The sequence below is a fragment of the Tyto alba genome, unplaced genomic scaffold, assembly GCF_018691265.1.
Source record: "Tyto alba isolate M040663 unplaced genomic scaffold, T.alba_DEE_v4.0 Super-Scaffold_22, whole genome shotgun sequence".
Taxonomy (NCBI): Eukaryota; Metazoa; Chordata; class Aves; order Strigiformes; family Tytonidae; genus Tyto; species Tyto alba.
The window spans coordinates 38,549,247-38,575,515 of NW_024881296.1; the positions used below are offsets into that span (position 1 = coordinate 38,549,247).

General features: G+C 39.0%; 2 protein-coding genes across 2 annotated transcripts in view; one reads left to right on the plus strand and one right to left on the minus strand.

Moving 5' to 3' along the window:
- NT5DC1 (5'-nucleotidase domain containing 1) overlaps positions 1-26,269 on the minus strand; it is a 153,775-nt gene that overhangs the window by 118,129 nt on the left and 9,377 nt on the right. The window contains exon 6 of the mRNA XM_032992859.2: positions 24,842-24,923. Coding sequence (XP_032848750.2) covers positions 24,842-24,923 — 82 coding nt within the window. The remainder of the gene's footprint in view (positions 1-24,841; positions 24,924-26,269) is intronic.
- COL10A1 (collagen type X alpha 1 chain) lies at positions 12,262-21,856 on the plus strand. Its single transcript, XM_032992860.2, has 3 exons — positions 12,262-12,343; positions 13,008-13,161; positions 17,451-21,856. The coding sequence occupies exons 2-3, from the start codon at positions 13,023-13,025 to the stop codon at positions 19,343-19,345; spliced, it is 2,034 nt and encodes a 677-aa protein (XP_032848751.1). The 5' UTR covers positions 12,262-12,343; positions 13,008-13,022; the 3' UTR covers positions 19,346-21,856.

The window sequence follows — 26,269 nt, forward strand, 5'->3', positions numbered from 1 at the left end:
ATGAGGTTTCTTCAAGATTAAGTTTTCAGGCAATTAAGACATTGCTAGATTTTCACCATAACAATTCCAAGTTTCTTATACCTCAGGCTTTGGCTTTTTTAGAAAGATTGGTTTAAAACTGTCCACTGTTTAATAAAAATATTGGGAAGAAAAAGTCTCTAATGTAGTTCTGTACATCCATCATGCAAATCAGCTTCAAGTCCTTCATTCTTTGCATAGGTTTGGAATTTGTCACGTCTTGGTGTAACGTGCAAAATATCCATTTTGCCACTGCCATTAAATTCTATACAACTATTACAAATTTCAGATTGCATTTGCACAATAAAGACTTACTAGATTTTGGCAGCTAAGTGCTCCAAAGAGACTATCTATATGTTCAGCCCCTGAGACCTCACAGCTACTTAGCCATTTAATGGACCACTCTCTGAAAGAATGATTCTGCTTCTTTTGGAAGAGGCAGTAGCAGAATATAACCAGGGCTGCTTTGTCCTCCAAGCACAAGAACACAAACCTGAGATGCTTCTTATGCGCCTTTCGGGCATGTGGCACAAATGCAGAAGCAGAGGAAAGTGTTGTGTTGTAGGGCTACAGGGAGCTGGTAAAGTTTTGATGAAACATAAGCTTGATTCTGAACTAGGTTCTTAGACTCTATTTATAAATTTATTTTCTGTTAAATACAGTTTTGGGCCATACGAACCCTTTTAAAAAACATCAGAGGCCTGATCCACATTTGCATAAACCTGTGTAGAACCCCACAGCCAAAAAAATAGAAATATTTTACTTCATAGGCCACTGTGCAGCCATCTTAAATGTAACTAGATGCCACCAGTCCTTGGTGATACGTTGTTTGTTGAGACTTGGACAGCCCTACAGTCCTTTCACGACATAAACATAACCGAGGACAAAAAATGTTTTGTTTCAGTAGACACTTTAGATGTAGGCTATAAAATAACTCCGAACACAAAATGTAGTCTTGTTTACTATCACCTTCTCTTGCAGTTGTATGCGCGTAAGTATTCAGAATAACTGTTCACAGTTATTAGACACAAAAAAAGCACGTGCATCTGTTTGTCTCAGGTGTTACACCAGTCCTTCAGGTAACCTAGGGATGAAGGACTCCAAGGACAGCACATTAACAACTAAGGAGAGAGGCATCTTCCAGGGCTTTGAGCAAACAGCCCAAGGCAGTTTTCCAGCAGAATGGCCAGTTGGTAGTGTGGCCCGTACTATCTTTCAGAAGGGCAGTTTAAAAATATTGAAATGTTAACATGCTCTTTGCTCTTGGAGCTGCCAGAGTCAACTCTCAACTGAAACAGATATTCTGATCCTTTACCTCTAATGATTGTTTTTCACTTTTCATTCTCAAAAGACCAAGACCCTGAGTTCCCATGAGACCATTTAACTCTAACTGGGAGATTCATAGGTAATATCACTGTGACAGCTTCTCATCAATTTCTCTAGAAACTACACATTGTTTTCTTAGAGAACATGAATCTTTACAGCGAGGTCTTCCTCTGCTTCTAAAAGGTGATCCAGTAGAAGATTAAATATTCCAAAGCAGTTGTAGAAGGAACATGACAAAACCATGTCCATTACCCCCATTAGGTTTGTGAAACAGTTCTTCCTTTGTCAATGCAAAAATTTGTCTTATCTTTATTTGACATTTTAACCCCTGGAAACTGGAAGAGGTATTAAAATTATCCTATACCATTATTAAACAGTTTAAGGTTGTCCAGTGATTATTTCACATATCAAAGAAATTCTGCTCATGCTCCTGCCAGCTCTCACTTTCCCAGCAGTGTTGACACTCCCTACATGACTAACCTAAATAGATTTTCCCTTAAAGCACCTGCAAGCTATTGGTGCACAAACAAACAAAAAACCGTGTTCTAAATGACATGAGTGTTTCAGGGAAGAGTGCTGCATGAAGGCCTCACAGGGAGAAGCCTGCCAGAAACTTAGCATTAGTTCACATAAACATCCTGCGGTCATCAGCACAGCCCAAGGTGGAATCCAACTCCGAAACCCAATACAATTTATGTACACAGGACATACCAAAACAGATCTGGATTTAGACAGGTATAAAAAGGAACCAGGGGAAAAATATTCTAGTAATGTTAATTTTACTTTTACTGACTAATATGTAGGTAAGCAAATACATCACACCATAGGTCTATAGACAGAGGAGGTCTATTTTCTGAAACAATAAGCTCTCTCTGAATGACCTAACATGCATTCTTCCTGACCTAATACTTCAATGGACAAACAGTGTCATGTTCAGGTCCTGAAAAAAGCAGAATGTTTAAAGATGCTCAGCTTTATATAGAATTATTTCAAGCTGGTAAATGAAAGGGTTTAAATCTACAAACCAAGTTTCAAATGTAATTCCTATAACTTCTACTGAATTTGCAGATGGATCTTCTGTATACAAGAATTCTTTTTCATTCTACTGCATCCAACTTGAATACTGAAGTTTATTTCTCACCCCAAAACTGCGAAGCACCTTTAAAATAATTAGCTAGCAAGCAGAATGAGACTGTAAATATAAAGACAAAATTTGGCCTTGTTTCTAGTGCAGAATCAGATAACCAGATACTAACCGGATAAACCATAGAATGGCAATAAGGCAACGTTGAATTGCCTCTACCAGATTTAATGATAAATGATGTGATGAAACTAGCATGAATAAAATCTATCAAGCACAACTGTAGATACCATGTCAAGTAAGAGCATTCCTTTTAGCCCTAGCTTCCCAGATTCCATGCTTTTTTTTGGTTGAAAATTAGAGTAAGCATGGCAAGCCATCACATAACCTTCAGAGTTTACATACATCCTCCTTTATTTCCTACATGTTAAAAAGCCCTCCTAATATGAAATTTTTTTCCTCTACAGACAAGTAGTTATACTAGCTCTCAAACTGGAACCTATGGCTTGTGGGTGGCCAAATCAATGCACCACTTGAATAGACTGGAATATGTGCTAGGGAAGACAGCCGCTTGTTTAAGACACCCCTCTTCATTTCTGTCCAGTCTGTAAAGAACCTCAAGATACTTGGGTAGATGTTCACTACAGATTTTGATCGACTCTCACTCCCTTGTACTTCAGTGCTACAGCTGCAATGATTAGATATAATCGCCAGCCAGGAAAAATACATTTTAAAAAGTCCAGTTTTAAAGCTCTAATCAGAAAAAAACCAGAACCGATGCCATTTGGACAACAGGCTTCCTTTGCCAAAGGTTTTCTAAAGTTGACTTTCAAGCACTGTAAAGACCTGCTAAAGCCTTTCAGTAGTGAGAATAAAATGAAGTGATACTAGAGCAGTTTCATACTCAAACTACAGCGAGTTTCAAACCCCGGTCACAACAGTATAATACATAGCAAAAGGAGTATGCCTAAGATGTGAACTCACAGCACACAATCTCAGAGTAGTCGTGGATGGAGACTGTTCCTTCCCACAACAGCCTGGAGCACAGGGCAACCTAACCACAAGGCATTTACCCTGCCTTTCCCTCTGGTTTTGTAGCAGCTCGACACATGTTGCAGCCAGACTGCTGAGGAGAGTAAAACTGCTTCAGCTTTTCAGCACTAAGGTCTAAGAGTCTGTATACCGCCAGAAAGGTTGGGTTCAAGCCCAAGTTAAGGCACCTACATTTAAGGAGGTTTCATTTCCAACTCAGCTGTCCTCAAGCACCGTTTATTTCTCTTGAATTTGTGCAGTACATAGGCTTACATTCACTTTGCATGGTGAACTAACTGCTCAGAGGTCTTCCCCATTTCGTGAAAGTTTGTCCAGAAAACATGAACGGAGCACCAGGAGCTGCAGTGTCCTCCCTCCTTTTATCTTTTGTTACTAAAGAAACCCACAGGTTCTATGAGAATTCGTCAAGACGTTGAGCAAGATAACCGTACAATTCAGACTCCACATCACAATCTGGACTACGTGACACAGATAAATGACTTCTTCCCTCCATATCCTACTTCCGATCCTACATGACCCTCTTTCTCACCCCCGTTTCAAGGTCCTAACTCTTTATCCTGGTTATTGTAGATCAGTGGAAAACTTCTTACACTCCAAAACTGGAGTGATACCAGCACGTCAGAAAATCTTCCTTGAAATCCAGTATCAGTCTTCTGTTATAGCATATGTCACTGGCAGCAGCTGCTGACAGCACAGCAGCCTCCTCCTTGCTTATGGACCATGAGATGTTTATCAAAATGAGTCCCGGAAACTTTACCTTTATCTACATCCCTAGCTAACACGCTGCCAAAAAAACTGTTTCAAGAACAAAATCAAGCAATTGGCCACAGACCACGCAGAAGAAAATGGCTCATTTGTTAAGGAATTAGATAGGGACCTGGCATTTGTGGATCCAGTTCCCTGTCTCCCCACTTCTCTGATCTTTAGTAAATTCACTAAGGGTTAAACATATTTGCATTACAGCACTTTAACCACAAATAATCCAAGTAGCCATTACCTTTCCACAGTTGTATTTTTAAGCTGTGACAAAGTCAAAGGTACAGTCAATTTACTGTGAATACCCAGAAAGGTTTAATGGCTTCAGTGGAACCTGCACACCTAAATCCAAGAGTAACATACTCAAAATCTCAAAGCACTTAATTTCTGCTTGCAAAGTTACCCACTTCTACTTCTGTATGCAGCAGAAATACATCAGGCTCTTATGCATTAACTCCGTGGAGATCCTTGCTGACAGTTCACCATCAGTGGGTGCAAAAATTATCTAACATCACCCCCAACAGAAGTTCAGTTTTTGGTTTTATTTTTGCAGGATTTACCACAGTAGCAGCAGGGTCAGTAAGTATCATCATTGGCAACAAGCTAGCAGCTTGGTCAGGCTGTCTATCCTGAGTTTAGGAGTCCCTATTCTTCCCTGGTCTCTGGATAATTCTTCCTATCACTAGTCTGGGAAGTATTTACCTGCTCCACATATGAGCCACTTTTATATAGCTATCTTTCAATCCTCAAATCTCTGAATGTGAGAGCCTACTGGTTAGAGTACTTTAAAGAAACAACCGTATCACATTTCTCCTATGAAATGCAGGAGACATTGAAGTCTGTGGATTTGAGTCAGGTAATACAGTGAGTGTCACCTGTAAAACTTTGCAGCCCTATAATTTTCTGTAATAATAAAAGTAGCCACTTCATTAGCACTTTATTACAAGCAGGTAACTATGATTCTCTTTTACGACAACATAATGCTTATAAAAATTAAATCTCAGCTAAGTGAAACTAAAACCAGTCCTATTAGTAATCATCAGGAACAATTAGGCTCCATGGACTAAAGCTTATGTTGCATAAGGGACAGAATATAGAAAGTTTATATGCATGCACCAACAGAGCTTTCCTAAGTTTCAATTTAAATAAATGAAACCAGAAATATTTTAAATGCCAGACTTTAAATCCCAAACAAATCCCTTATTTTTAAAATTAACTCAGACAATTTTTATTTGTTCTGGCTGTAAAGTCTGGATTTCCCCCCGCCCCCCCCCCTTTGGCACATGTTTTTTAAACACGAAAGTTTAAAAACAACTCTGTGCCAATTGTCCAAACCACAGCAGGTAGTAGGGTCAATGAAAAAGACTATTCAGCAGGCTGACTACCTGCCCCAGTGGGTACACCTGAAAAAGAAGCTCGGTTACACCTATTTTTCACAAACTATTTGGAAGATTCCCCTAATTACGGGATACCTGAGGAAGCTGCTTGAACTTTTTAACCTTTGGGAAAATAAGTGTAGTTCCCACCCTTTTTTTACTGTGGCTTTTACTGTATTCATTGTGGTCCAGGCGAGTCTGACAGAAACCTTGAGTCCAGCAGGCACAGAGACAGAACAAGATATTAAATAATCTAACAAAAATCAGAGAAAAATAGAGCACGAATTAAAGAAAACAAAGATACCCCTCCCCAGGAAAGTGTAAGTAATTAGTATTTTTACATTTTTATGTGAATGCTCTTTTTACTGAGATATACCCGTTTTTTAAACAAGAACATCTGGAACTTACTAAAAAAGAACAAACACTTGCAGTTATCTTTAAAGACTAATTATACATTCCAGGTGTTTAAAATTCATTTAACATATCCTGTGAGATGATCTGGACCTATGGAAAATAAGCCTCCCTCCTTTCATCACTCCTAAGAAGGTTTTATTGCATTTCATTCCCAATCAAATTCTTACTAATTCAGCTTACAGAAAAGCTTCACAAAGCACTGTATTGACACAACTGAGAGTGCAGTCAACATCAGGCAGAAGGCTGAAAATAAGCATCTCCACATAGAAGGAACTGGAAACCTCTTTACCTGGCTATGTTTAAGCAGCTCCAGAAACAGTTTTGTGGAACCCCCTCATCAAAATACAAAGTAAAATTTTCATATTTCTTAGGCTATTCAGTTGTCAGACCCCTTGCAATTTTTTTTTTTCCTAAATTGTGCAGAAAGTTAACTGGATACTTCTGCTCTTCTCCTCCCCATCAGAAAGATGCAAGTCCTGCCATCACCTGCATGTTTACACTTTTAGAGTGATCTAGTGAAAATCTAAAACTTTAATTACATAAACATTTATACTGCTAAGTCAGAAAAGCGTTTGTGGGAGAAATTATTAATGTCAATATATAAAAACATCTTTGTGTTTTTTGTATCTTGACAATGGATCCGTTTTCATTTAAAGCCACACATATGACATGAGTTTCAAATTAATGCATTCATTTGAACAATATTTGTTGGTTTTACTTTCAGAGGCGAGGGAGGGAGGAATAAAAATAAGGGAGAAATAAGGTCAGGTCAGCAGCATGCCCAAGGTACTGGAAAACATCTTTCCTACCAAACAAAGTACTGGTGTTATCTTTTACTCTAGTATCATAAATTCTCCAAGAGGAGTGAAGATTATTTTATCTTTATACAAGCATAATGAAGTGGGCCCACAGGCAACGCACCGTTGTTAGAAAGCATTCATTGTTAATACTGACTCCGAGGAATGTATAATCAGAAATTCATGTCAGTCTCAAAGCTTTCTCTACAGCCTATGTGGAACACATCTTCTCCTGAGGTTTCAGCACGGTTATTCAGTGTCTCTGCAAGTGAATTCAGTCAGAATACAAGTATAAATATTTAACTGGGTGTCATCTGTTCAAATACACTGCTATACTAAATAGAGCTCTTGTGACCAACCCTTACCTGAGCTGAACAGAACAAACTGGTCACCAGTCAGTTTTGCAGTGCCAGAATAAATACAGACCATCTTTCCGTCACTGCTTGAAAGCAGGACATTTATTCAGCCACAATTACAAGTGTTAAAAGTACAAGGACTTTAACTCTATAAAAAGACTTGTGCGGGACTGTAGGAGTAACACAGTTTCTTTTGTTTCGTTTGCTTAAAGAGAGAATTCTTTACTGTATCTCAAAATGGGAATACAGATAGGACTGCACAGCCCTGCAGATTACCTCAAGAAGCCTCTAGTAATTACAAAAGACAACATGCATTCTGAAACTCAAAAGGAAACTTATTTATCCTGCAATTAGCAAGGTAAATATTTTCTTCACCAAGATGTTTTCTAGTCCTGTGCGGTCCAAGTGGCTCATGTTGGAACAGAAAATACCCTCCATGTGAATACAAGGTAACAGTAATTACAAAACAAGGAAACAACAACAAAAACAAAACACCCCCCGCCCCCTCCGATTTCCCACAGCTATTGAATTCTGCAGTAAGAAGCTGAAAAGCCTCTGTGCTGGTTTTCCCCGTGGAGGCACCGTGGAACACAGGGCTTACCTGGCTGCTATCACAGGAGGGTGCCAACACTCTCCACCACTGTGTGACAGAAAGGGAGAGGGGACAGTTCTAAACCATGGAGTTGAGATGATTTAGGAGTTTCCAGAGTGTCAAAGCGCACCACAAAAATAGGAAACCAAGTTACTCCTTTAATTTCACAGCAGGCTTTCAAACTCCTCTTCGAAATTCCTAAGCGCCTTTCTCTGACAACTTAAAATTGGAGACTGGAGAACTTCTTCACCAGAAATGGTGCTACAAGCTGTTACAGTCCGTTGCAAATAGGTAGCTACCATGAGTTTGGGGTATAAGCACTTTAATGACAGAAAACTTGTCCCAGGGTAGGGTAGAGTCTTCAAAGTTTACTTCAGGCAGATAACAAAATTGGAACCGACATCATCAGAAAGACCTAGTCACAGATACTGAGCCAAAGGCAGCAAAATAACTGTGTCCTCTTACCAGTGTTCAGGTTTTAGGTCATCAATAAAGAATTACTTCAGATTTTTCAGACTACTTTTTAAACTACAGGAGAAATCTCACACCAACACATTCTTGCCTCTTTCTTTACAACTCAGATTACCAAACCAAATAAAGAAGGGGAACTGTGAGTTCTCTGGAACTGAGCACGTGGTTTGTGCTTAGATGGTGCAAAAATCAAGATCACATACTCTAATTCAAAACAATAAATCTAAGCATATTCACACTGAAAATTTTCAGCATCAGCAACACATTTAGCCAGTTCCCAACTACAGCAAGTACACAGCCCAACTGTTCTCTGAGTTTTGCTTCTCCTCTTTCCTGTTTTTTGAGGGGTGGGGATGAGGTGTGTGAAAGGGATCAGTTGCTTATTACAGTTTTAGCTTAAGGTGTTCCACACTTCTTCCTCCTAAGCAGCTGCTTATCAGGGGACTTTTTCAAATCGCTTTGTGAGTAACTTGCAGGACTGTGATGAAAATCAGCTCCCATTTCCCAAATAATGGCATCACTTCCATGTTACTCATGCATGTGTTTTCACTGACTCTGTGGGAATGAGACACAGAAGCAACAGAAGGTTCTGGAAAGCTTGTGTGAATGCATGCTTTCCAACAACGCTCAGCAACAAACTGAACATTCAATCAGCAAGTATGATGAAAGACTGCAGACTGCTGCAAGTGGCCTTAGAGATTCTGTGATTCCTATGCCTACTTCATATGGTCCAGATATGTTCTATTTTGAGTCTTTTCATTGCAGTCAAGCTTAAGACTTAAGCTATTACATTGCCATAACATCTACCATGGCTACCTTCACATGGGAAGCAGCAGCCAACACAACTAAAAAGCAAGTTCTGGAGTTGTACAACAGATCAAACGTCATCACTATTATGGTACTGGGACAGGGGGAGCAGGAGGGAGCAGAGACACCTTCATTCGCAAGCAAAGACAATTTTCTAGATGCATAGCTATAAAACAAAAGCATCTGAATGTTTGTAATTTGAAAACAGGTATGTAATTAACCTTTCCTGTTTATAACGTGCTGTTACCATAAATAGGTACACACAAGTATGTCTACTGCATTTATTTCTGCACGTGGAAATATATACTGAAGCCCACCTTTCATATGGCATGCTTAGGGCTAAACATGTGCTAGTGTTCTGCCAACAAGAAATGTCCACAGCAACAGGAAAAACATACAAAAGCAGTGAACTCCAATTCTACCTCAATTTCCCATACCCACAAAAAACAAAACCTCAAACCAAAGAAGTAGCATAAGATAGCACAATAGGGTGGAGCTCAGGCTAAGCACAAGGACAACAGGTTTGCCTGTATATACCTTTTGACCCCACAATCATCCCTTTTTACAGAGAGAAACACAGAGATTATTCACCTTCCTGCCCAGAAGGAGCCAAGGCAGGAAGTAAGGCTGCTGGGCAAATATCTGTCTCCATTATTGGAGCTTTTGTAACGTAAGTGTGCCTGCTTTGGGGGTATTTATGAATTAGGCTTGAAATTAGCATGCATCTTCGTGTGTATGAGACTGTTGCCTGCTGTTCTCAACTTCCTTAACCAAATATTGTCAAATTAGCAACAACCACAGTTCCCACCAAGGGCTGTAATATTTAAATGTTTTGAAATCAAAAGCTATTTTTGGATTTATGTGAACCAAAAAATAAGGGCTGGAGTTGCATTTCTTCAAGGAGGAAATAAATTCTATGCCCATACACTTGCTCCCTCTGCCAAAAGTGGATGATTGGATTCAAATTTGAATTTAGAGAGACTAATTTTTAAATGAAGCATCTTGAGGAGTTACACAAACAACTTGAGGACAAAGCTTCCTTCTCCAAAAGATTAAAAGGAGCTGAGTGCACATATGGGGATTAGAAATATCATCTCAGATATGCAAAGAGCATGCAAGCTTAATGGAGAAAGCAGGCTTCAGTCTGAAGACCCCAGCAGCAGAGAGGGTTTATTTACAAAAATGGAACATGGTGTTGTTTAGAGGATGGCTAGGAAGAAGAATAGAAGAAAAGAACTGTTCAACAAAACATTAAATAAATTATTGCAGCAGTCTTTTAGTCTCAACATTAATACAGCCCTCTAGTAAGCAAAGGCACAATTGTAAGCAGAATAGACTTGATGGTCCATTGGTCTCTTTCAGTACAGTAACTCGTGTTCTAGGATATTTGCCATAATACATAAAAGCCAAAAAAGTTGTCACTTGAACAGTGTGGAATTAAACAAAGACACAAAGCAGGTAAAATTCAGCCCACGTTAACCTGTCATTCCACAGGAGAGCCGCGCAGTTCAGGGCCACCAGCTCAGTCTTTTGGTTGGGAGGTTAACAGGTCTCCTTTCTGTACCTATCATGCATGAGAACTCACAGAAAAACACGGTTTTTATTAGTATTCCTATAATGTAACATGATAGTACTCTTGTCTGATTACAATATTTCTACAATTGGTGTTAGGATACGGGTGCATACATGTCCTTCTGCATAGGTGTTGCTTGTACTTCACCAAAAGGCACCCCAGGCAGCTTCCACAAATGGCATTAACTAACTTGAAAAAATTAATACATGCTCACTTCATCAGGACAGTAACTTGTAGCACGTGTTCCTTTAATAACACCACATATCGCTTATCTTTGGTTTTCCACTCCTCTTTGGTGCAAGGCACACAAAGAATCTTAGACACATCCAAAAATTTAACTCGTACACGATTGAATACCATATAACAACATCAAATAAGTCTGCAATTGGTAAAGGAGTTTTAATACACAGATAATTTATATGTAGTTATTTTTGCTGAGAATGTTTGATAAAAGTGAAGTGCACTATATATTTAGTTCTACAGTTTCCTCCTAAATGAGAAGGTTTGTCTCATCTCTCTTATTTTGCCCTTTAATCTTAAATGATATTTCAGAGTCCCAAACAGTTCAAGGACTGAAAGTTATTACCTATTTAGTACTAAACACTAATCAAAGTGGTGCTGAAACACTGTAAGATTCCATTACTTATTCAAAAAAAGAAGTCACAATGTGTGGATACAGTCTATTAAGCAAGACTGGTTTAACAAATTTTCTTAACAGCTAAAACCAGTTTATAATCTGAAGAAAAAAAAAAATATAAGATGTAATCAAGTTGGATCCACCAACAATAAAATAGCAGTAGTTTAAATTTACTAAACTGAAACCATTTAATAGGAAGAACATGCCCCAAACACCTACCTGTATAACACTTGCAAATTTAAGGAGTATGGATTTCAACACATTTGTTATAACTAGACACCATGAAGTTCTCATTGTATAAGGCAAGCTTGCATTTCAAGAATTCACAATACAGAAACATGACTGGCAGAATACATCGTATACATAGTACTGTACCTCCAGCATCAAAACACCAGTGTAGAAACACAATGTGAAGATAACAATCTCCTAAAAACATAACTGCCTGAAAGGAATCTTCAGGTTCTCACACAATGTCCTTATTAACATCTTAATTGATTTTAAGTTCTCCACTCGTATCCCAATGAATAATTACTCACATAAGCTGTCTCTATAGACTTCAGTGGGGTTACTCCTGAAAGTAACAGCTCAGCAAAGTCCAAAATGTCTAGTTCTTTCCTTAAGCATTTACACTGAAATCCAAATGAAGCACTTAGAATTACCAACCTTACTTGCAACTTCATGATTTTTTCCAGTTACCTTTCTCAGTTCTAAAAACAGAGGGGCCGCAAAATTTTAGAAAATACAAGCTATGAGCAATACAATTTCATCAACAATCAGAAATCCAAGGGAAGAAGAAAAAAAAAAAAAAAAAAAAAGAAAAAACTTCACAGGATCTAGGATGACTGCCCAAAATAACTCCCCCCCACCCCTAAAAAACACACATATACACACAGATAATTACTGCTTACTGGTTTTGGGGGAGGAGCTTATGCCCAGCAGTCACCAACTAGGGGGAAAATTGTATAAATACTCAAGGGTGACACTTGAAATCATCAGCTTCTGCTCATTCACCAGTGGCAGAAGAACTCCTCAACAGAGGAGGATTCACTGCTCTACTACTCTGCTTTGGGGCCTCACAACATCTTGGTATGTTACAATTTCATTTCATTCTATTTGGTTTTGAAGGTAACTTCTACAGGATACATGTTTTCTGGTTTGGGAGAAAAGGGGGTTGATATTTAAAGGCCAGTAACAGCATCCTTACTGCCACTGGGGGGGTATTTGAAAGGCTACAGATAAAAGCCTTGTTTCAAGCAAGGCAACGTGAGATTTTTTGCCACCGATTCTGAAGGAGCCAGGACTTCACGCTTCATCTGCTACGGTATTAGACAAAGGCAGTAAGGCTGTGGTAGAGTGTCTATGTATTTCCACTGAAAATTTTTCTTCATTTCAGAAGTTTGGATATATGCGACTCCTGAATTTAATTTTGGAGCCCTCGTGTAAAATAATCAGTGTTTCTGAAGACAGCGCTTTTAAATAGGCTGGCATCTATTTAAAGGATTCTTTTCCTAAGAGTGAGACTATTGTCTCTGAGCTATCTATACAAGAGCTCTATCATTCAAAATGATAGCAATACTGATACCCTTTTTCTTACATGACTTTTCACAACTAGTGAAAGCAGGAGGAAGTAAACACAAAATAAGGTTACTTTTAATACCAACACTTTAAGAAAACTCATTTATTCATGCAGGAGAAACTGACCTGAATATCTTTTCTTTATTACAAACTTCTTCTCCCCTTTCTAACACAGAACGGATTTGGAAACATGCATTTACAAATATCCTTACTGCTGCTGTTTTGTCTAAACATTGTCCATGGTAGCGATGGGTATTTTTCTGAGCGATATCAGAAACAATCCAGCATCAAGGGGCCACATTTTCTACCATTCAACGTAAAGAGTCAAGGTAAGTTTGCTATCTTTTGATAATAAACTAACACAGTTATTCCTAGTGGGTCAATACATGAACAAAAGCTCTTTGTTTATTCTATTGATATTCAACTTTCACTAACAGTTTGGGTTTATTAAAATACTGTCATCACTGCAGAAAGAATTGGTGGTGGCTCTGGCAGTTGCCTCCTATTGACAAAGATGCATACTTGTCACAGACAAATTCATTACACAATAACCACTAAAGGCATACAGAACAGAAAATCACAATTACAGATCTGATCTTCAGTAGTGAGAATAATACAACATGATTGTGTACATAATTATGTACAACATGCTAATTATCCTCAAATTTCTTGATTCAGCACCGGGGTTTCTAACAATAGACCTGACATCTACAATACTCAGAATGAACTTTTACATATTCTGTCATGTTATCTCTCCTCAAAGCAGACCTTAGGTGTGAATTTAAATATATGATACACATGGCCAAATGAAGACCTGTTTAAAGTCTAGAAAGGCAAAATAAACTGATATGTAGTTGTAAAAATGTGACATAAACCTCTACATAGTTTTTTCATGAGTGATTTAAGCTTATACTTTATCAGACTAATCTCCTAGTTACATAAGAATTCTAGCTTTATTATAAAAAGTTCTCTTCATTTCATAAATCAGTCTTACAGCAGATTGTGTAAGTGGTATGTAATTGCAATGCTATATACATTGAGGCATCTTATTTCTGGGTATCCTCTCTGTCCTTGTAAGTTAAATGGGTAGCTATACTTACTGTTTGAAACTATTTGAGTTCTGCTTTATTTTTCCATGCTTCAGCCAAAGCCTTTTTAAAACTTGAAATCAAAACTTCTGACTTCCTAAGTACTGCCTTTATTTCATGAATTGTCCCCCAAAGTATGATCAGTTGTCTCTCTTAAAGATTATCATCACTAAAATTAAGATAACTGAATCTTCCCTGTAAACATGACATTCTCCCCCCCACAACGTTATTTTCTTTCAGGCATCAACAGGTTATTCAGAATAGCTTTCACTTTTGCTGTATCCTGTCTACTTTTAGTCTGAGATAATCATGGAAGAATAAAACAGGAGACTGCAGAACCAAATTCTAACTATTATCTAGTGACTTCTTCCATATGCAAGTAGCTCAGTAGCATACAGCAAGCTTTTCATTGTAGCTTATTTTTCCTGCCTGGTCACCAAGCACTGGCTTCTAGAGATTTAGTTACCAGTAAGTTAATTTTGTTTTGTACAGCTCTGTCAAAAGGCAGCCTGGAACTAAAATTTCAGTCTAGGCCCAAACTGGTGACTCAGGACATGTAATTCATCACACAATTTCTGTTGGCAATCAAAATCTTTTAACGCTTCATGCAATTTGGTGAAATTGTTTTAACAGTTTTAAAAATCTCGTTCTTGACAGCTCTCCAGTCAGAATATACTTTCCTTAGTGTGACCATTTTTTAAAATTACAACATAATTTTTAAACTAGTAGCATTTTGCTTGAAATCTTTGAGAAGTCTTAGTTGAGAATAATCACTGAATTAAGTCTGACTGTTCAGCAATGCTTAAATAAGCTATTATTGCAGGTTATGTTAAAGTCTTCATACTCAATTCAATACATAAATAGAGTTTGACTGCACTCAGATAACGTTAACCCAGTTTTGCATCAAGACATGTGCCATGACATATACTACAGTATCCAACAAGTACTTCAGTTTTCCTGGTAAAAATCCTATTTCATTAATGTATTCAGCTGTGCTTTCTTCAGAGGACTTGCCACTGTCCCTAAACAGCACAAGTATCAGACATTTTAATCTAAAAGCAGCACGACTTTAAAACAATATAGCTCCTCTCAGAAAAATCTCAATAATAACATGAACACTGACAAAGCCTTTAGCATCTTATGCAAAAAAGGCAGCACCCACGACCTTGTGGTGGGTGCCTAACCTAGGACTGATAGCCTAAAACATCATAAAAAGCAAGAAAGAGAAGCACTCAGGCTAGAATCTGATGCAACTTGCCACCAAAAAAAAAAAAAGAAATTAGATCAAGTGCAGTAACTGTATGTTATTTAAACACCGGTAAAAAAGATGCATGTTGCTCCCCCTTTCCCACTCCCACCTGCAGAAATTAAACTCACTCTGACTGCTGAAGAACAAAATAGATTTGGTAGGCCTAGACACAGTTCTTTGACTTACCATTATGAAAGAGCAGACCTGGCTGGGGTCACTCTTGTCTCCTGCCAAAGTACCTACACAAATGCTTGGTTTGGGATTTGAGGCAGTTGATATAAAAACCTATTCGTATTTTCCCCCTAATGCTTTACAACTGAAACAGCATCAACTCAGGCACCTGTTCAGATATTTTTATTAAGGCTTTGATCTGACCTGCCTGTGTTCTCTGATGTGAACAGTTTGTGAAGTTGTATTCATAGATATAACCTATGGAATAAATTCGGAGTCCTCCAGTTGAGTAAGCCATTTTCTCTGATGGCAGCTCTTTCATTTGTGCTGAAGAAAAGGTGTAATATGCAAAGAGCATTTACATGGCACTTCCACTGCAGGGTTCATGTTAATTCTGACAGGCTTAAGCCTTTTCCAAATTATTCTTTCATACAATGTAGTTCTTAAAATTTGTCATATCTTATGGTAACTACATAAAAAGACAACAAACTTGCAATTGCACCCTACTGAATCTGGGAGTTCAGCAGTGAGGAATCCAACAATATCAGTAAGATACCAAAGACTGAACCAGACTTGTGACTGGAACTCAGAGATTCCACAATCTCCTTTGCAGCCGAGAAAGACGTGTGTCTGCATTTTCAGTCTGTCAATAATCACTGACATTGCTTGCTTTCTATGTGTAGGATTTTAACAACTATCTTCCTTTTCATTGCCTTAAGGTGGATGAGATTGGAAGGTGTGCAAAATAAGGTGATATGCATTTGTGCTGGTTTTATGCATCAGCAAAAAAGAAAATGCAATCTCTACACCTGGTAGATAAGAACAATTTCCTTGGCAATAGAGGAAGTTGAAGATATAAAACCAAAATCAAATGTATTTCATATACTGTATTTATAAAAATAGAGATGTGTATGTACAAGAATAGTTTTCTTCCTCCTTAATCTCATTTTTGGTTCATCAAGACTAGCTACAGATTGGAAAAACAGACACCAGAATAGTCAAAAAACTTTTATTGATAAGTCATAAACTTTTATATATAAATATATGTATATACACACACACGCTGCTCTCTTTGTAAGAGACTGAGATGCAAATTATTGATCAATTATTAATCATTTTAAAGAAGCATAACAGAATACATTGCCATTATAAAAAACAGAACACAGGTTCTAAATCCCTCAGTTTTTATTTTTAAAATGATTTCTTAAATCAACATTCATCATAGATATGGTATTTCATTCTACAATGCTGCCAGTTGCTGCAAACTACTGAGCCAGTCTCACAATATCCATGCTAATCTTGTCTGTAATGTCCCACAATCAGTATCCTAATTCCAACGTGAAGCTACAAGCCCCCCCAAAGTGCACAGAGAACTAAGCAGTGAGCTTGTTTGTTTATTTTCCTATCTGTGTCATTTGGTTAAGTGGCTCCACCTGCTGTTTTGATAACTACTAAAATGAAGTAGTATTTAAAAAAAGAGAAAAAACAAAACAAAACAAAAACCAACACACAAACAATGCCAGAATTCTGACTGCAGTAAAATGAATTATCAGTTGTGGCCTTGCCCCCGTATGAAATTATCCTGACAAACAAAAATCTTTAAGACAGTATTTGAAAATATAACATTCATCTTTACCAAAAAAACAGAGCCATGGCCCACTTCTGGAAGTGGGAGGGAAAAGGACAAAAATCTCACTACTTAAATGTAGTATGAAGCAGTTTCAGAAAAGCAGCTACACCTGCACAGGAAGCCTTCTCCTGTTTCATTCATCTTCAAGATGCAAGTCTAATAACTTGCTAAATCAGTTACCTTTTTACTTCCTTAATGGTTTGCATCTACTTGCACAGCAGCTTTTAAACTCTCCGACGACCCTAAATGTATTGAAGACAAAAAAAATTCTAGAGGCCTTAGAGCTCACAACTCCAATAAATTTGCACTTGTTACTTGTGAAAGCTCCAAGGCGTTTTTGCACGGAAAATTAGGTTCTCAGTGACCCAACGCAGTATTAGAAACTTGACTTCTATGAAGTTCACACATTTGGCCACCATGCTACAAGACTGCAAACCTGTTACAGCGGCACTGGTTGACCTGGATTCCTCTCTCTTACAGGTGTGCAGATAAGGGGTGAACAAGGACCCCCTGGTCCCCCAGGCCCTATTGGACCAAGAGGACAACCAGGACCTGCAGGAAAGCCAGGGTTTGGAAGTCCTGGTCCCCAAGGCCCCCCTGGTCCCCCAGGACCACCTGGATTCTCTGCGGTTGGAAAGCCAGGCATGCCAGGACTACCAGGAAAGCCAGGAGACAGAGGACTAAACGGTGAGAAAGGAGAAGCTGGACCTGTTGGGCTCCCAGGAGCAAGAGGACCGCAGGGACCCCCTGGCACTCCTGGCCCTGCAGGACTGTCTGTTCCTGGCAAACCAGGACCACAAGGCCCTCCAGGAGCTCAGGGGCCAAGGGGCCTCCCCGGGGAGAAGGGAGAGCCAGGTATCCCTGGTATAAATGGACAAAAGGGAGAAAATGGATTTGGAGTTCCAGGTCGCCCGGGTAACAGGGGTCTTCCAGGCCCACAGGGACCCCGGGGCCTCCCTGGTCCTGCCGGCGTAGGGAAGCCTGGTGAAAATGGTCTTCCAGGTCAGCCAGGTCTGAAAGGTGACAGAGGTTTACCAGGTGCACCCGGAGCAGCTGGTATCCCAGGTCCCCAGGGTCCCCCAGGAGAACCTGGAGAAGCTGGCATTGGCAAACCCGGGCCAATGGGACCACCAGGAGCAGCAGGCATCCCCGGAGCCAAGGGACACCCTGGACCTGCAGGCTTGCCTGGATCCCCGGGTCTCCCAGGATTTGGAAAGCCAGGATTGCCAGGGATGAAGGGACACAGAGGGCCTGAAGGTCCTCCTGGCCTTCCAGGACCTAAAGGAGACCAAGGCCCAGCTGGTGTGCCAGGAGAACCAGGGCCTGCTGGGCCACCAGGCAACAGGGGCCCTCAAGGGCTCAAAGGCTTGCCTGGGGAGAACGGGCTACCTGGGCCCAAAGGGGACACGGGGCCTGCAGGCCTCCCGGGATTCCCAGGGGCCAAGGGTGAACGAGGTCTGCCAGGCTTAGAGGGAAAACCAGGTTACCCAGGCGAGCAGGGCCTTGCCGGTCCTAAGGGACACCCAGGTTTCCCAGGTCCAAAAGGCGACACCGGCCATGCTGGGCTACCCGGCTTGCCTGGTCCAGCGGGCCCACAAGGAGTTAAGGGAGTGCCAGGGATCAACGGCGAGCCAGGCCCCCGAGGGCCTTCAGGAATACCTGGGATCAGAGGCCCCATCGGCCCCCCCGGCCTGCCAGGAGCCCCCGGTGTGAAGGGCGAGCCGGGAGCACCGGGGCTGCCAGGCCCAGCAGGTATTTCTACCAAAGGTTTAAGCGGACCCATGGGACCGCCTGGACCCCCCGGGCCTAAAGGCAACAATGGAGAGCCTGGCTTGCCAGGCCCCCCAGGTCCTCCTGGTCCCCCCGGCCAAGCCGTAATCCCCCAGATGCCTGAAAGCTACGTTAAAGCGGGAGAGTCTCGGGAGCTATCAGGAATGTCCTTCATAAAAGGAGGAGCAAACCAAGCTCTCACAGGGATGCCAGTGTCTGCTTTCAGTGTCATCCTCTCAAAAGCCTACCCTGGGGCAACAGTCCCCATCAAATTTGATAAAATCTTGTACAATAGGCAGCAACACTATGACCCCAGAACAGGAATCTTCACCTGCAGGATCCCTGGACTGTATTATTTCTCCTACCACGTACATGCAAAAGGAACAAATGTTTGGGTTGCACTCTACAAAAATGGTTCCCCACTCATGTACACCTATGATGAATACAAGAAAGGATACCTTGACCAGGCTTCTGGCAGTGCTGTCATCGATCTCATGGAGAACGATCAAGTATGGCTCCAACTACCCAATTCAGAATCTAATGGCCTCTATTCCTCTGACTACGTTCACTCTTCTTTCTCAGGTTTCCTATTTGCTCATATCTAACAACATCCCACTTACACTGTCCTGACACTCTCTCCTTCAGAACACATTAACTGGGCGTTGATCCGATTCGTTATTAGCAGGTCATGCAACTTCAATTTTGCAACAGAAATGGAGGAGGGAGTGAGAAGGTGGAAGAGATTGGTTCAAACTTAGTAGAATAATATTGTATTTTTAGAGAATTGTCATAAGAAATGTTTCAAATGATGATCAATTGTCCAACTGAATGCAACATTAAAATTTTATGAATTAATATAATGCACCAGCCTCTTTTTAAAAAAAGAAAAAGAAAAAAAAAGAAAAAAAAAAGGAAAATCAGAATTTCTAGCTATCACTTCTCATAACACATAAAGTAGCCATTTGGGACTCTAGAACATACTTCTATATACTTGAATTAACTGAAGGTATTATTCGAAGTAAAGAGTCTCAGATACACCAGAGTGATCGCAACAGATGGATAATATACTTCAGGAACATTCTGCTACCTGCCAGCTTCATCTCTAAACTATCAAACAGGAATCAAAAAAATAACTCTAATACAGTGCATACCATGTCACAGTTTTAATTTAGTTCCACTTTTCTTATTAATGAGTAACTACCTTGGAAAAAGGTAGATTTACACATTATTACCTGTTACAGAAGATCTAAGACTTTCACAATATGAGAAAGCAACCAGATTTGAAATCCACTCAGCTTTCTTTGATGCACATTTTGTAATCTGCAGCAACAAACTAGTTCAATATTTTTTAAACTCCTAACATTCTGTAAAACTACAATATTCAGAGTACTGTAAAACAACTATCACCAAATCCAGACATTAAGAACGTATCTTCACAAGCGTGCAGACACTCACAAAATCGAGCAGCTTTACCACCCCAAAATTGGAGACAATCTTTGCACTGATTTTCCTTGAACAGTTCATTCCTTTAAAACACGATAGTCTTATTAAAACTCATATGTAAGCCTTACTTACGTGTTAAATTTATCAGATGATGACAGTAATTAGTCAGTAGACATATTTACCATGCCTGCATACACTCATGTGTTACAAACATTAGACATTAATCTGTTATGGCACTATGAAAAGTTAATGGTGCTTATAAATTAGGAACCCATAATACTTTGATCACACATTTCTTCCAATTATAGTTACCATTCATGTGCTTTAAAAGTATCATAGACATCAAAACCTTATGAACTCTTAAATTATTATTTTTAGCTTCATTTCTTTAAACAGAAGTTTTTAATCACTTGTACTAAAAAGTGTGTAGGCCTATGGTTAAAAGTTTTGTGATATTAACATTTCTTCATGAAAGCAGAACCTAAGGCTTATTATGTTGTATGCATTTGAAATGAGCAATTGCCTAAGTACTTGATAATACATTGGGATTAATAAAAAAAGCAAGCACACCTTTAGGTTGATCCATCATCAGCAAAACCATATAATGTTTTGGAAACTGTAAAGAGCTACCAAGAAAGTAACTCTGCAGAATTGTTTCTTCTCCTCTTATAAAGTGCTGCTGGATAAGGAAGCCTGTGGTTTAGGCTATACTTCAGTAAAATAATAAATGCTTAAGTAGAGAGTGTAACATGAGATCTGCTTATTTTAGCAGCCAAGTAGACCCTAGGCAAGCAAATTGGTATTACTATTATAAACACTGCACACAGATGTTTGTATGGAAATAATACAGTGGACAGTACCACAATTTATAAGTAGCAACCCTGAGCTACTTTTCTTTCAAACCAAAATAAAACTGAAGACACTTGAGTTTGAATTGTCTATCCCCACTTTCCTACCTTCCTGTTTTAGGCCAAATATTAATTACAGCTCTCCTAAGAATCATCTCTTTTTTGCACTGAAAATGTTTGCCTGTGCAGCCACTCGCATTAGTTCAACAGCACTTTCCAGTATTTAAACACAGCACGTGATGCTGCCCATACATTCAACCAATCTGGCACTTTTGTTTCAGAAACAAATAGAGGGACTGGGTACTGGAACTGGAAAATACTGCTCAGTAGTTGTAAAGTTTCTGGTTAATTGCTTTACAGATGAAACATATGCCAACGCACATGTTTAAAATTGCTGGAGATTCTTGGTGCTCTGCAGTACATTACTGACCTGTGATTCCAATTAAGTACTCTCTGCACAAGAAACTGGGCCCAGACAGTACTCTTAAAAGCACAGTTCACTAACCCTTATTGTCCATCCACTTTAAATAGGGTTTTGTCCTTTAAAGTCTTTGTTCTTTGAATTTATGAAGTCTCTGCTGCCATACTACACTTTTTACTTCCAAAATGAAATATTATTTTATGAATCGACTTAAAATAGTACAAAAATATTATTTTAATTATATAACCACAGATGCTATGGTTTTCAAAAGTGTCAGGAAAACTACAGGGAAAGACAGTCATCCAAGAGAAAAAGTGGCCTTTAAGAAAAGAAATTTTACAAAATTCTGCTTTAAGAAGTTATATTAGGCAACATCCTCCTACAAAAACTATTCATTTTTCTGTCAAAAAAAATGGAAATAATTATATGGTACTTCAAGCCCTCATCACTCCTCTGACAATCAAACTTTGTTTCCATAATGTACTGTGGACCTCTGTTCAAGCAGTTCATATAGTGTAAAATACATTGCCACATGACGTTTCCTTTAAAAATGCTCTTTACTAATGTCTACAGAATATACACTAAATGAAACACGTACAAGGTAATGTTAATCACCTTAAAGTTGCAAAATATTCCAGTAATAAGTTAAAGATTAACAAAAAGGATTCTCAAGTAACTTACTGCTCAACTTGGATATCAATTGCAGAAGGCATTCTTGCAGGTATTATCAGGTAAGAAATTAACATTTTGCAAATACGAATATCTGTGTTCATTGCTATGTGACATCACGCTTTTCTGATAGTATTGTTTAATAGATTCTCCCAATTTTTTTGAATTATTCTTCACAAAGGAAGGTCTGAATAACACCAGACTATTTGGGAACCCTCTTACCTTTCATCTGCAAGACTCAGTTCTTCACTTCTTTAAAAGTAGATGAATGGGTTAATACCCTTCGTTAAACTGAGTCAGGACAATCATGCCTATCCGAAAGAGCCATCCAAAAAAAATATCACAGGGCAATTATCTAAGGCAACTACCATGGCTAACACAATGAAAAGCAAAATTCACCAGACACCTGATTACGATCAAAGAAATGTGAAAAAGAGAAGGGACACAGAGAAACAAGGGCATAATGACAAACCAAAGTGAACTGCAAACACTTAATGGATTTCAAAAAATAAAATGCTCAGTCGTTCTGCTCCTTCCCTGACAATGGCACTACTAAGACAGCACTTCAATTTGGGAACTTTGCGTCTCCTCAAGTGACCATAAGTTTGCTTTTGAAATTTTACCTTGACTAACTGTTAATGAGCACTGCTCTTCTCTGAAGAGTTAAAGTCTCTACAAGGCATCAAGAGCACAGAGTTAAGTCAAGAGGCTGTGGTTTGCAGGCCAAGCTCTGGGCTAAGAAAGGCGGTGGGGCTTCCTGATATGTAGACGTTGGGTTGGAGCCAGGTTTAGGAGTTTCCTCAGGAAGGTCTATTAAGCTTGCAACTGAGGAAAAAAAAATAGATCTCTTTGGCACAAACTTGTGACAGAAGATTAGGACCATTACTCACATTTCACAGAGGGATGTGAAGCAAAAATAGATACTCCATGGGAATATCACATGTAAGTGATACAGGAAGAAATTATCTCTGGTTCTCCTGACTCACTGTTCAGTGCTTTATTTACTGGACCACGTTATTAAAAGGAAGATCACCATGAAGACTTTCAAAGTGATGCATGACTGAGTATAGCACTTTCATGTATTAAAATATTTAAGTAGTGTATACAATCTGCATTATTTCACTTCTGTTTCTACAGACCTTTAACCAAAATAACTCATGTTTATCAGGTACTATGTTTTCTTATATTTGCAACATTGTTGTGCATGTGCCTCGGCTTTTATAACAGCGAATGAGGTGTATCAAATTAGGTACCAATTCTCATAGGAGTTAGAAAGGTTTAACTCGTATCACACATCTGTTTGAATGCAGATTCTATGCTCACATACACAAAGAGGTACCTGATAGATAGGTATATGCATAAATATACACACGTATGCACTCATATATAAATAAAACCAAGCAATTATTTATACGAGTTCAAAGATTTGACTTCAACTTTTGTTTGATCTAATTAATTTCCAAAGAACGCTTTTAAAAATTATTCTTTTAGCCAAAGGCTGCATGAGCCACATCTTTTAAAACAAAGAGCTTTCATGATTTGAAAAGATTTAGCATTTTGTTAATAAAATAATGATAGTTGATTAGGATTGGTTTAATGTCAGCAGAAAACAAAGCATATATTTACTTCATGCATGACTGAGTTCCTAGGGGAATTCTTAACTACCAATCACACCCTAAGCTCCACTGGAAACAAAAGAACAACAACCAAACAAACAAAACATTTTAGGATTATCTTGTTGTCTTTTACAACATGCACCCTGAGGTAAACTTCTATTTTTGTTTGGAACCTCTACAAGATAATTTTGTCAATTACATTTGAAAGGAATACAGCAAGTAGTACAGCTCTGGTGAGCAAAAGGTAAGTTTTAAGAGTCCAAACTATATCTGTGCCCAATGAATGTTGCATTAACTGAGGTAATTCTTTAGGAAAATACTGTCAGCAAAATGATACAGAATTCTGAACTGAGCTGCATGTAATATTTTTGGAAAAAAAAATCATTTAAAATAATTTCAGTAAGTGTATGCACAAACAGGATGGTTAACTTATTATCAACTTATTTTATATGCCTAATAGAAACTCAGAAATTAATTCTGTGAAAGAAGAAAAATAATTTCTAGCTGAAGGGTATCCAAGATGTTTTCCAACTCTAATTTATATTACAGTATTCTAAGGTTGGCTCTGGGTGGAGGAAGACTATTATTAAAAATAAATAAATAAATAAATCCTCTGCAATTTTTAGTGAGTTTATAACAAAATACCAATCCTCTCACTCTTGTGTCAATGCTACATGAAGAATTCTAATCAAAACTGTGGTGGTAAAGAAAATTATCAAATATTAGTTAGTACTTTAATTTTTTTCCAAATGCATTTCTGATATCATTTATGAATACAAGAACATATGAAAAAGAATCAAAATACAGTTCAAGAATGTCCACATTACCATACCAATCATGGCAAGAAACCATTATTCCTCTAAATTCAGTGAAGCACATCACAAGTGTTATTAAAGAGAGCAAATCAGTTTCAGCTAAATGAAATAGTAATGATAAAGATGTTCTATTCCAGGATAAACACGTGTCTACTATACAACTATTTGTAAGCTTGAAAAGTAAAAGCTGTGTAGAGTAGTTTACAGTGTGCTTGCAAATGTATTTGCTCTGGCAAGCACATGTAATATTTTCAGCTATTATGGGTCAGTTTTCAGTGAGCCCACTTACCTTTAAAAGCTGTTATTTTATAATTATGCTGGATAGCAGCTACCATGTCCTTCCAGAAGTCATATTTTTTCTGACCATCATGCTGTAAGTCAAAAGGAACCTAGTCATTATATCAAATATCAGGCTATTTTGAGCTTTTATATTGAAACAGCGACAGGAACACCATTAATAAACAAAACTATTTGGAGTAAACCAGTAGACAGCTTAACTTTGGGAAACTGCAGACAAGTTATCTCCCTACTTCAGAAGGTTATGGTGAGGGGAGAAAGGGGGAAAAGCAGAAAGGATTCATATCTGTGAGGAACTTAAAAACGTTACAGCAAAGGAGGTCATTAGACAGAACAGCAATTTACTAAATGAGCCATCCCACTGACATTTGGGAAAAAGAAGTGCCTAGAGCAGCAGATACTGTACTTCATTAGCAGGCTGACATTATCTACAGCCTGGCACTCGTATACACCTTCTACTCTCAGAACTGGCAAAAACCCTTTGCTGTAATTTAGAAGTGATGCCCTTCTGCCAACAACTCCACCCCGAGCACCGTATAAAACATTCACCCAGAAGCCAGGCTGAGCAGCACTGCATTGCATTGTACTCTGAAGACTGCCAAACCCCAGCTCTGGCAGAAGGACAGAGGAAGGTGATCTGGGCTTGTGAGCAGCCTCTCGCCATTCCTAGAAAGCTGCCCAGGACACAGATGAGCTCCAGCTGACCTCAGCCGCCCTCCCAGCACCTCACCAACGGAGAGGAAAAGATTCTCAACCAGCTGAGACCCACAGTACTCTCAAATGCCACAAACTTGATGAGTGTTGAATTAAACAGATGCAATTATGCAGCCAGCCAATATTTCAGAGGTGCTGATATTAAGAGGTGCTCGGAGATATAAGGTAACGTGGCAGCAATAACGCAGGTGGTGTAGCCTCTGAGTTTTTACCCATGGGAAGTATCTTTGTAGTGTTGTTACAGGCTTTCCACACCTATGTTAGGATAAACTTCAAGGCAACTGTTACCAGATTTCACAGCACTGCTGCCCTGTGTCCTGACCACTGTACTTATACCAGAATGACGACTCATTCTGTAAGCATAAAGCGTTTTCTAAAGAGGGAAACATTCAGAAACCGAAAAAAAAAAAAAAAAAAACACAAAAAAAAACCCAATACCACAAACCCTAACATCACCAATCAAACCCACGTAGCTTATATGTACGGAAGTAAACTGCTCTTTCAGGACTAATCTGCCATGGAGGCTTCCAGAGGAACAGTCTGCCCTTAATCTCACAACCAGCAAGTCACACAAACACGGCCTTTTGTGCACGATTGACAAGCACTATGGCAGTCTGCTTATCATCCACTAGCTCTACAGGTTAAGAGCAGGAAAGACACAATGCTGTGGCTTTCAGGTTTTTTTTTTAAATCCATTCCTATAGCA